General features: G+C 38.7%; 1 protein-coding gene across 3 annotated transcripts in view; it reads right to left on the bottom strand.

The window, feature by feature from the left end:
• The window catches only part of Fggy (FGGY carbohydrate kinase domain containing), a 405,205-nt gene that overhangs the window by 110,030 nt on the left and 281,961 nt on the right, over window positions 1–13,214 (bottom strand). For all 3 annotated transcript variants that reach the window (XM_036180113.1, XM_036180114.1, XM_036180115.1), the window contains one exon: window positions 4,645–4,706. In XM_036180113.1, the coding sequence (XP_036036006.1) occupies window positions 4,645–4,706 (62 nt within the window). The remainder of the gene's footprint in view (window positions 1–4,644; window positions 4,707–13,214) is intronic.

The raw sequence follows: 13,214 nt of genomic DNA, 5'->3' as shown, positions 1-13,214 counted from the left end.
TCACTATGCATTTTATAGGTACACAGCTTGGATTCAAGTTCTAGAATGCCAAGATCAAAGCCAAAAGTAAATCTGTGAATAAAGCCCAGTGTCCTTTCACTGATCTAGGGTGACTGGCGTGGTGTGTGGCATGGTGACTGGCAACTTCCATCTCGCATCTGACAGGCTCCCTCCCACTTGTGTGTAGCTATAGGCCGTTACAGTGTTTCCTGAGCCTGCCAAGTGGGCTGCTGCAAAGATCTTGAAATTTGCTAGTCTTTCTATTTGGAGAGACCATTCTCATAACATCATAGCTTTTTCTGTCCCTTCCTTTAAGTTCCCACTACAAGGACAGTGTCTCCTGTTGCCCCAGTACCCTTTGCTCTACATTTCCTGAGCTACTACAATTTTTTTCATTTAGAAATTATCAATTTCAGACTACATGTGTATGTTTATGCATTTCTTATAACATATGTAAATGCACACGTGTACATATATATAAGTGTACATATGCATATATGTATATATAAAGAACATGCGAATATATATATATATATATATACATATATATATATATAATTTCTGTAAAAGCAAGTTTTTGTTTATTTGTTTCTTTCCTGTTCTACCATAAATGCTCACAATATATGTTAGACCTAACAGATCTAACCTTGGCTCAGGTGCCAACCTTGATGTATCATGTCAACATCCTCTACACAAAGATCTGCTGTCACCAGAACTTCATTCTGAGACATTTTTAGTTTAGCATTTACAAGAAAATCAAGACAGAGAAAAAGAGCCAAAACTGTAGTTGATGGTAAGCAACCTCTGTCTAGGGGGTGAAATACCTGGCTCTCTGGCCCCATAGCAAGAAAGATGCTGATTACCAGGTACATGTATGAGCACATCAGGTTTGTTTACTTAATTTATAAGCCCACAAGACATTTCTATTCAGAGATGGAGCCTAAAGGGATTATGGTAGATCAAGAGGATCTGTTTATCTTACATTTGTTTATCTATACTTGTTCCCAGAATTTCAAACAGGATTTGCTGAAGCCAAGCTATGATACGCTTTATGTCTTCGGAAGGCCTCAAGTAGCAGCACAGAGGTCTATGGGTTTTCCTCCTTTGTGAGAAGTCAACTTTATTTTAACAGAGCTCTGTGTATTTCATTCTAAGACCTGAAATATGAGAATGTTGTACCAAATAGATCTGGTATGATGAGATGAAAGACATAGGAAGGTGGAAGAGAATTAATTTTATTCACGAACTATGTATGAGAGTCATCAAAATACAGAAAGAGATGAAGTCAAGAGCATAGTTGGGACTACTTTGGAAGAGAGCAAAACAGTAAAACATTGCCAAAGAACAAGCTGTGATGAATACTAATGTTGTTGGGGTGGGGAAGAAGCCCATGAACTTGGAAAGGAGGAAGAGTCAGAAATACAAGAAGCAACATCTTGGAATGTTAGGTACAGGCATGACAAAGGGAGAAAGGAGTGATCCCTGATGTCACCTGCTGTGGCAAATGTGAGAAGTGAGTCTGCAGTGCTTCTTGTGGATATAGCAAAGCTTAAGACACCAAATAATGTTAATGTCAAAAATTTCAGGGAGTTGAATGTGACAGAGTTCAAATTAGAATAAGCGAAGAAGGAGAAGAAAATGACTAAATGCAGGCCAAGAGTACAGGCAAAGTGTTGGAGAAGCTTAGCATTACAGAGTAGGAAGAACAGGGAGGTGCCTAGAGGTGTTATGCGGTTATCAAGACTGAAGTCCAGGTCTCACTCTAGGCTGAATTCTATGAATTACTGCTTCTGGACTACTCGCTGGTGCTGAGGCACCAAGACTACACTCTAACTACAATGTCTTCCTTTCTTATTTGCAGCATAAACTGAAATGGGATTCTTCTATAGAAGAATGATATAGAAGTTATACTTTATTGTGAACTAATTATTATTTAGTTTAATCTAATTATCCTGTAAACTTATATTGAACATTAAATATTTCCATATTGATATCCTTGAGGTCTGATTGAATATTATAATACCTGTAAGTAAATTAAGCAGGCCAGTACTGTTGTGGTTTTATGAGCTCATAATGGAATCATGGAAAGACATCTGTGGCTGCATTGGCCTAAGAACCCTATCTTTAATCCCAGGTCTAGAGTTCTTGCAATCTCACACACCTGTCATGAGAAGGTAAACTGGCCACTGTTTACTGGAATCTGAATCTCACACACCTGTTATAGAAGGTAAACTGGCCACTGCTTTACTGGCATCAGGGAGTGACTGCCACTGAATTTCTTTCTCTTTTCATCAGAGAGTAAAAGGTGAAATTGTCATTGTCATAATTCAGTGTAAATCCCTTGCTAAGTATATCACCTCCCTAAAGTCAAAATAAGTTCTCAGAGGTGTCTAGGAGCTAACCATCCAATTCTATCCCATAATAATGTACACTACAGTTGGTATTTGAATCGAAATCTGAACTCCAAATCTGGTGCTTTTTTTTTGTTTGTTTGTTTGTTTTTTGAGGTGACAGTTAATGGTTTATGAATGCTGGACTGTTGGAGTCCTTCAGGAATGTGATGAAAATTATGACCTCTATTCACAAAAACTCTGCACATTTCATCAACAAAACCTGGTACACAGTTCCAAAGGTTCAACACTGATTTGAAACTAGGAATTCTTGTTCCAGGTTATACCATGCCTAAGCTAATGAAAGTACCAGTTGATGAGTGTGCATGGTATAGGCCTTATCAGTAGTCATGACATTACCATGACTCCTGGGGGAAGGCTTTGTAATACATCCCCCTTTTCTATACTCTGGGAGCACACTGCTGAGATCGAGTGTAGCGTATATTGCATTCAACTCTGCATGGACTAGCCTCTCTGTTAGACTGTAAGCTCCCAGAAGAGGGAAATGTCTAACAAGGAATGTCAACAGTAATTCCTATCACTAGCCTTGTTATTTACTGAATTCTACTTCACTCGCTACTCTATGTCAGCCAACACTCTATCACTTCTAGTTTTCTCTATAGCCATATGATGTGTTTACAATTGTTATTTCCATTCACAGGGAAATACTGAGGTATAAAGAGATCAAGTTAACTGCCCAAGTCCACATAGTTAGTAAGAGACTCATGCAGTTTTGTTTCCACAGTCTGTGATCTTACTTTCTGTGTTAGACTACTTCTTGCTTGGTAGTAGGCATTATTATCATGTCATGCATTTACATTTTTAATCTGTTTATTTCAATTCATTTCATATTTACACAAAAGTTGCAAAAATGGTAGACATCTAAGATTCATCATCTAAGGTACTAACACGAATATCAATAACTTCTAACTAACCTACAACATTTGAACTTTGAGTCCCTGTTGGCTTGTTTATTGATTTTAGGGTTTTTGGTTTTTTTGTTTTTGTTTTTGTTTTTTGAGACAAGGGTCTTTCTCCATAGGTCAGGCTGGCTTGAAACTGATGGCAGGCCTCCTGCCTTAGCATACATACTAAGATAGCAACAGGGAATTACCGAACCAACTCTGGCATGCGAATTGTGATGGTCTGTGCATGCCAATATTCTAAGTATCCTTTCATTACCTGTGATAATCTTGGCTCCATTAGCTACTGTGCACTTTCTTATTTGTTCAATTAGAGTATATACATAAGAGATTTCAAAATGGTAACACATATACATGAAAAACAAACTTAGAGAGTTTTAGAAGTATAATGTTTATGCAATTGTTTCTATCTTTAGCTTTGGCATAACACTGCCAAACTATTCGTTGCCAAGAATTACTTTTGGTCACTCTTTTATTTTTTGACCCTTTTTAGTAATATAGGTAAGCTATTACTTTGTAATACAGAAGGCATGGTTTTACTATTTATATTTTTTTTTATATCCACTCTACCACAAGTACCCATCCTGCTATTTATCTGTCTATCTATCGATTGATCTATCTATCTATCTATCTATCTATCTAATTATCTATCTGTATATCTAATCAACCATCTATCAACTACCTATCATCTATATTTCTTTCTTCTAAATGTGTTATGGCCTCCCCATGGTTCTATGAGAAAGATTTATATAAAAACATATATTCACAGGTATTCTCTTTTACCATCCTGCTCCCAAACCCATTTTTTCCATCCCCTTCCTATACACCCACTATGAGCAACCAATCTTGTTGTTTGCTAAGTTAATTTTCCTATAGTTCTTATGCACAATGAGTAGGCACACACAGATTTTCTTATACTCCTTTGCACTCAATTTTATTTAATATATCTCAGAAGTCATTGCATATTAGTTACTATTTTTACTTTCACAGATGAAGTCCGAGGTTGAATCACTTGTTCAAGAGCATACATTTTACAAAGGTGTAAAGTTGGGGTGTGCACCCAAGAAGTCATGATTTCCAAATCCATGCATGGTCATCTCCCTCAGGGTTGCTCATCCCCACAATCTGTGTGTAGGAGTAATTTCTCTGATTTTTCTTAGATGGTTCTAAAACAAACTTAACAAATGTATTTTCAAAACCATCTGGATGATCATCTTAAGTACTGCCAAACATTTGCATTGTTCATAAGCTCTGAAAATCTTACAATTTCTGAAAATGAATGTCACTCATACATCCACACAGGCCATGGGGAAAACAGTTGGAGGAGTTACCTGGCTGTGGCCTTGGCTTGTAGTTCAGGAAAGGCAGCATGGCCCTGCACCATATGGTCTATCTAAAAAACACAAAAGACATGGGTCATAGTATCTTCATCCTTAAGGTACACACACACACATACATATATACACACATACACAAACACACAGATACATACATGTACACATATATATACATACATACAGAAATACACACATACATGCACACACACACACACACACACACACACACATACACACACACACACACACCTGGTTTATTCAACTCTTGGTACAAAGAGACTTTAAGGACATTAAAAAAAAATGTCAGTTCTACATGGATATATCAATTCTTTAAGAAATTTAGTGTTTTTTTTTAATGCAAGGCCCTTGGATTTATTACACAAAATTTAGAAAAAAAGAGTAGCAGCAGATGGGACACTTACTGCTGAGCTAGTAGTAGAAGACAGTCCTGAGAAGGGCTGGGTCGGTTATTGAAAGGACTAACTCTCTTGATCACTTCATTTCTCCCTCCTCATCCCAGCTGGCTGCCACCTCTCAGCAGCTGAGAACCTGCTGTGCCACACTAATGCAGCCCTTGACACAGGGAAAGAATGAAAGGATAATGACCAAGTCCCAGCTAAGCACAGCTGAGGTGCCCTGGACCTGCCAAGAGACCCCACCCCACTCCAAACTGAAAACTGTCACAGGGGAAAACAGGACAACCCTGCAAAGACAGGAACATCTGAATTGTACAGATCTTATCTGGAATACTATGTCTAGGATTTAATTTCTCATCCCCCGGTGGCTCTAAACAAAACATGGAATATGCCTGGGAACATCAATGCTTCTCAACACTTTTCTCTCCCTGCTAACTAATCTGTATATTTCTGAATGTTTACTTCAGTCTCCAGGAGTCTAAAACAACCATTTGGAAGGAATTATTTTCATTCACTCTTGAACAGATTATTTTGGCCCCATGGAAATTGGCTGAGTGTTTTTCTTAAGAACTAGAGTTGCGAACAAAGGAAGCAAATTTATTTTGGAGACACAGAGGCTATGCTCTGGTTCTGCTTCTCCCTATCTTTGTTATTTAGGACCACTGAGGAGCTCTGAACCCCAATAGTCTCCTCTATCACCAGCTTTGTTTTAAATAGGATTCCTAGGAAGGGAAGTGTTACTGCTAGAATGCCAACAGTAATATAACATCACCTAACATTCATCGACTTATTTCCTTCCATCAACACCAACCTAAGAATTATACACACATTATTTCACCTGCTGCTTACAGAACTTCAAAGAAGGTGCTGCTCTCTGTTACACAGATGAGAAAACTGGGGCTCAAAGACTTCAGTTAGGTAACTAACTTGTCTCAGATCACAGGGAGTAGGCCACAGACCCAGGTCTCAAACTGTGGTTTCTAACATCTAAAGTTCTCAGTGATAACTGCTATGCTGTATGGTCTAATAAACTCCTAGGTTGGATATAAGTTGGTAACTTCTATTGAGAACAATTTTGAGGAAGTGTTTTAAAATAATACCAAAGCTGTGTTTCATTTCAATTAAAAAAAAAATCCAGTTCTGAAGTATGTTCTTCCTCTTGGTTCAATTTTGTGTCACTGTGGTAAAGCATATCCTAGAACCTCAAAAAAAAAAAAAAAAATCAAAACTCCTCAAGTATCTTAACACATAAGGCAAATCACTACATTTGATGTTACTTTTTATAGGAAGCACATTAGGAGTTCACAAAAAATATTTAAATGAACTTCCAGAAAGTCATGGAAGTTCTTATATGAATTTAATTAGTGTTTTATTGAATATCAAATGTACTAGAAAATGTGCTTAGATTCTGAGGGCACAGTAAAATGTATGCACAACACACACAAAAGTATAATAGTCCATGCATTGAGCTACCTTCCAAGCCCTTGTTTTTTATTTGTTTGTTTTGTTTTCTTGTGATAGGGTTTCATTATGTAGCCCACACTGGACTTAATCTCATGATCTTCCTGCTTTATCTTCTCAAGGGGGCTATGATTATAGGCATGTGTTACTGTGCAAGTAAGTTTTTCAAATTTGTTTTAGCTCTTTACTTATCTAGTTTGTTGTTGTTGTTGTTGTTCTTTTCTTCTCCTTTTTCCTCCTCCTCCTTCTCTTCCTCCTCCCCCTCCTCCTCCACTTCCTCTTCCTCTTCCCTTCCAACTCCTTCTTGATTTTTTGAGACAGAGTTTCTCTTGTAGCCCTAGCTGTCCTGGAACTCTCTGTAAAAGAGGTTGGCCTCAAACTCAGAGATCCTCCTGCCTCTGCCTCCTGAGTGCTGGAATTAAGGGCATTTGCCATCACTGCCTGGCCTTATCTAGTTTTCTTATCCAGAAAGGGGGTGGGTGGGTGGAGAACCAACAAACCTGGCTTTACTCCCACCCAAAATTCTCGTGAAAATATGAATGCAGGTGGCTGATGAAGAAGGGAAAATCAATTTTCTCCAGGGATGGGTTAGCTAATTGTAATTGGCCAGTCTTAAACACTTGTATACACAAACAACAATTTGTTTCAATAGAGTGTGTGTGTGTGTGTTTAAGAGAGAGAAAGAAAGAGAGAGAGAGAGAGAGAGAGAGAGAGAGAGAGAGAGAGAGAGAGAAAATACTTATAAAAGAAGAAACAATTCTCCTGGGGGGAGAGGCATGGAAAGAGTTGGGGGGGAGGGGAGAGAGAAAGGGTGAGAACGATGTAAATAGTGGATTTTAGTTGTGGGTGATGGTTCATAGGAGTCTGGGAAGAAGACACAGGGCATCCTAAGAAAGTCTTTAGCAAATAGGGAAAGCTTGACTTCTTCCTTTCCAATATGTATCCCCTTAATCTCCTTATGTTGTGTTATACCTCTGGCTAGAACTTCAAGTACTATATTGAATAAGTATGGGGAGAGGGGACAGCCTTGCCTTGTTCCTGATTTTAGTGGTATTGCTTTGAGTTTCTCTCCATTTAATTTGATGTTGGCTGTTGGCTTGCTGTAGATTGCCTTTATTATGTTTAGGTATGTTCCCTGTATTCCTGATTGCTCCAAGACCTTTATCATGAAGGGGTGTTGGATTTTGTCAAATGCCTTTTCTGCATCTAGTGAGATGATCGTGTGGTTTTTTTCTTTGAGTTTGTTTATATGGTGTATTACATTGACAGACTTTCGTATGTTGAACCACCCTTGTATCCCTGGGATGAAGCCTACTTGATCATGGTGGATAATTGTTTTGATGTGTTCTTGGAGTCTGTTTGCCAGAATTTTATTGAGTATTTTTGCATCAATGTTCATGAGGGAGATCGGTCTATAGTTCTCTTTCTTTGTTGCATCTTTGTTTGGTTTAGGAATCAGGGTAATTGTAGCCTCATAGAAGGAGTTTGGTAATATGCCTTCTGCTTCTATTGTGTGGAACAATTTAAAGAGTATTGGTATTAAATCTTCTTTGAAGATCTGGTAGAATTCTTCACTGAAACCATCTGGTCCTGGGCTTTTTTTTTGGTTGGGAGACTTTTAATGACTGATTCTATTTCCTTAGGGGTTATTGGACTATTTAAATGGTTTATCTGGTCTTGGTTTAACTTAGGTATGTGGTACCTATCCAGAAAATTATCCATTTCTTTTAGATTTTCCAGTTTTGTGGAGTAGAGGTTTTTGAAGTATGACCTGATGATTCTCTGGATTTCCTCATTGTCTGTTGTTATGTCCCCCTTTTCATTTCTGATTTTGTTGATTTTGATGCTCTCTCTCTCTGTCTTTTGGTTAGTCTGGAAAAGGGCTTGTCTATCTTGTTGATCTTCTCAAAGAACCTATGGCACTTCCTTAGAAAATTGGGAATCCATCGCCCCGAAGACCCAGCTGTAGCACTCTTGGGCATATACCCAAGGAATGCTCAATCATACCACAAGGGCATTTGTTCAGCTATAGCATTGTTTGTAATAGCCAGAACCTGGAAACAACCTAGATGCCCTTCAACTGAAGAATGGATAAAGAAAATATGGTACATATACACAATGGAGTACTACTCAGCAGAGAAAAACAATGACACCATGAGGTTTGCAGGCAAATGGATGGATCTAGAAAAAAATCATCCTGAGTGAGGTAACCCAGACTCAGAAGGACAAACATGGTATGTACTCACTCATAGTAGGATACTAGATGTAAAACAAAGATGACTAGACTGCTACACAATTCCAGGGAGGCTACCTAGAAAACGGAACCCTAGAAAAGACACGGTGATTGCCCAATGACAGAGAAATGGATGAGATCTACATGAACAACCTGGATGACAGCGGGAGTAATGAAGGGCAAGGTTTGAGGGAAAGAAAGCTTAGGGGAGCAGGAGATCCCGCTGGATCAATAACAGAAAGGGAGAACAAGGAATAACAGACCATGATAAATGATGACCACATGAGAACAGGAATGAATAGGCAGAGTGCTTGAGAGGTCCCCAGAAATCTACAATGATACATCCTCTATAGACTGCTGGCAATGGTCGAGAGAAAGCCTGATCTGACCTAGTCTGGTGATCAGATGGCCAAACACCCTAACAGTCGTGCTGGAACTCTCATCCAATAACTGATGGAAGTGGATGCAGAGATCCTCGGTGGAGATCTAGGAGTCCAATTGTCGAGAAAGAGGAGGGACTGTAGGAGCTTGAATTGTTGAGACCAAGACTGGAGAGGCACAGAGACAAATAGCCAAACGAATGCAAGCATAGGAATTATGAACCAAAGGTTGTGGAGCCCCCAGCTGGATCAGGCCCTCTGGATAAGTGAGACAATTGAATAGCTTGAACTGTTTGGGAAGTACCCCACCTGTGGGACCCAGACCTGTCCTTAGTGCATGAGCTGGCTTTTGGAACCTTGGGCTTACACAGGGACACTTTGCTCAGCCTGGAAGGGGGGGACTGGACCTGCCTGTACTGAATCCACCAGGTTTAAATGAATCCCCAGGGGAGTCTTGGCCCTGGAGGAGATGATAAAGGGATGGGGGGAAGGTGGGGGCGTGGGCGGGAGGGGGGAAGACAGGGGAACCCATGGCTGATGTGTAAAATTAAAACACAAATATAATAAATTTTAAAAAAGGAAAAAAAAAAAAGAAAGAAAGTCTTTAGCCTTCCAGCTACAGGGGGACTCAGCCTCTTCACCTGACTGAGACACCTTCCCTTAACCAAGGGCATTTTTATTGCTCTCCATATTTAGATCTTTAGCAAGTTTATTTCCATATCCTTAAAGCAATATGACTGGGCCTCCAAAGGAACAACACCAAATGGAAATACCGGATTTAGGGATATTAGTTTGCCCAATTGTTCCCAAACAAGTTTTGCACAGGCTTTGTACCCTTGGTCCACTCTCAGACAAGATTCACATAGATGGCAATAGGAGAAAAAAAAAGGCAACAATAACCAAAAGATGGATAAAGGCTAGGTGCTAGCACTCTGGACCAAACCAGGTATAGCCCAGTGGGAATTCTCCCATAGTGCATTCATGCAGGAAATCCTACAAAGAAGAAACATGCTGACTGAAAGAATTGTGGATTCAACACAATAGTCCCCGGAAGGTATAAACATCACTGAAAGATGATGCTAACTATGTTGTTTTTCTACAACTTTAATATTAGCTTTAAATAGAACAATTTTCACTAGTAAGTGAATAAATTCTGATTTAATTCAAAGTAGTTAATTCCCTCACCAACACTGGAGCTTTATGTATTTTAGTTGTTAATTAGCTCATTTAGTTGTCAAACTAACATCTGATATATGGTTATTTTGTGCTGTTTATCATTTTTAGAGCAGGATACAAAGATAAATAAAAGCAATTTTTCTTACAAAGGGAGACATTATGTCAAAATTCAAATATAGTCTAGAGTGCTAATGGTTTTCACAGATTCTACCAATGTTAACTGAGTATTCTGGGCATAGTGAGTAAGCAGAGGGGTTCAGTGCAACTAAGGAAGGTACAGTTCCTTTTCTCAGTAAAATTATCTCTATAGAAAGACATTAGTCAATATTGGTGTCTCTCTCTCCCAGGAAAGCCACTGGCCATGCTGGACAGCGAGTCAGGTAAGCAATCTTCACTTTCCTTCCCAAACTGCAATTCCAATTCTCCAGTCTTACCCTACCTTTGTAGTGGACCACATGCTGTCATGATCTCTCCTTGCTCTCTGCCCCTATTGCCAGGAGACTACAAAGATTTTTTCCTAGAGCTTCCTCCCTCACCTCATTCCTTTCACACTGGAAGGTCCCAAGGCACTCTCTCTCTGGACACCCAATGGCCTGGGAATCAGGTAAGTGATCTTGACCATTCTTTCTGTCCTCCATTTCTAATTGTCTAGTCTAATCCCAGCCCTGTAGCAGAACACTTGTAGCATGCTGTCTTCCCTCTCTTCCCCCATTCCCTGAGGACTCCACAGATGCTCGTTGTGGCAGACCCAGCTTTTCTCCCTCATATGGACCGTCTCAGTTCCCCCTACTCTTATATTCCATCCCCATTCCTTCCTATCAGCTCCCAGTACCTAGAAACACCTTCTACCTGAGACACCAACTAACCACATATGGCAGAGACTCAGAAGCACTCCTTATTTGGAAACCCATATCTGGCACACTCTCTAAGGTCAAGAGAGAGCAACTGAAACCAAGGAAGGGGAAACCCAACTAGACATCAACAACTAGAATTACAAAACCATCCCAAACCCAGATGCCTAGGCACTAGCATAAAAACACAGTAACAGCCAGGACAATGTGTCTCCTATAAAGCCTAATATGCTAACATGTAGGTCCTGAGAAATGCAATATAGCTAAAGGATAAGACAGGAACTTCAAAACAGCTATTATGAGTATGTTCAAGGGCCTCAAAGAGGATATAAATATATCCATTAATGAAATATAGGAAAATATAAACAGTGGAACAAAATAAAGAAAACAGTTCAAGACATAAAAGTGGAAATGGAACCAATAAAGAAAACCCAAATTGAGGTAAAACTGAAACTGAAAATGTTAAATCTAAAAAACCCTAGCATAAAACATCCAGAAAATATGGGGCATGATGAAAAGTCCAAGTCTAAAACTATTAATAGTGGAAAGAGACTGACTCCAGGTCAAAGGCACAGAAATATTTTCAACAATATCATAGAAGAAAATTTCTATAACTTGAAAAAGGAGATGCCTACCAAGCATACAAAATACCAAATAGACTGGATCAGAAAAGAAAGCCCCTCAACACATAATAATCAAAACACTAAATGTACAGAACAAAGAAAGAATATTAAAAGCTGCAAGGGAAAAAGACCAAGTAACATATAAAGGCAGACCTGCAGAACATCTGACTTTTCAATGGAGACTCTAAAGGCCAGAGGGGCCTAGACAGATGTGCTGCAAACTTTAAGAGATCACAGATGCCAGCCCAGACTACTATATGAAACCAAATTTAGGCATTATCTACCTACCAATTCAGCTCTATACAAGGTGCTAGAAGGAAATTTTCAACGTGAAGAAGTAAAAAGAGATAAACCACACCCCTGAAAAATACAAGGAATAAATAATCCCAGACCAGCACATCAAAAGAAAGGGAAAAAACATACCACCACAACAAAATAATAGGAGACAATAAACACTGTTCATTGATAACTCTCAACCTCAAGGTCTCAATTACCCAATAAAAACACACAGGCTAACAGAATGGATGCAAAACCAGGATTCATCCTTCTGCTGCATCCAAGAAACACACCTTAACACTAAGAATAGATATCACCTTGGGGTAAAAGAATGAAAAAAGATATTCCAAGAAAATATACCTAAGAAGCAAGCTGGTGTAGCTATTGCAATATCTGACAAAATAGACTTCCAACCAAAACTAATCAGAAGAGACAGAGAAGGACCCTATATATTCAACAAAGGAAAAATTCACTACAAAGATACTGAAATTCTAAACACCTTATACACCAAACCCAAGGGTACCCAAGTTCATTAAAAAAAAAAAAAAAACAACAACAACATATATCTACTACAACTAAAATCCCATATCTATCTTCACATAGTGATAGTGTGTGAATTCAACATCCCACTCTCAACAACAGATGGGTCAGGTCATCCAGACAAAAACTAAACAGAAAAATGCTGGACTAAATGATGTCATAAACTAAATGGACCTAACATATATTTACAGAACAGTTCACTCAAACACAAAAAAATATACCTTCTTCTCAATAGCTCATGTAACTTTCTCCAAAGTTGACCACATACTCAAACACAGTGCAAGTTTCAACAGATACAAGAAAATTGAAATAATACCCTGCATCCTATCTAACCACCACTGATTAAAACTAGATATCAACAACAACAGAAAGCTTACAAACTTACGGAAATGGAACGACTTACTACTGAATAATAAATGTGTCAACAGAAATTAAGAAAGAAATTTAAAACTTTTTATAATTGAATGAAAATGAAAACACAATGTACTCAAACTTATGAGACACAATGAAGAAGGTTATAAAAAGCAAGTTCATAGTACTAAGTGCAACATAAAAAATTGGAGCAATCTCATATTAGCAACCTAATGGCACACCTGAAAGCTCTAGAA

This window comes from Onychomys torridus, chromosome 2 (genome assembly GCF_903995425.1).
Source record: "Onychomys torridus chromosome 2, mOncTor1.1, whole genome shotgun sequence".
Classification (NCBI taxonomy): Eukaryota; Metazoa; Chordata; class Mammalia; order Rodentia; family Cricetidae; genus Onychomys; species Onychomys torridus.
Note: the sequence above shows the minus strand (reverse complement) of the source record. Positions and strands in the feature narration are given on the sequence as shown.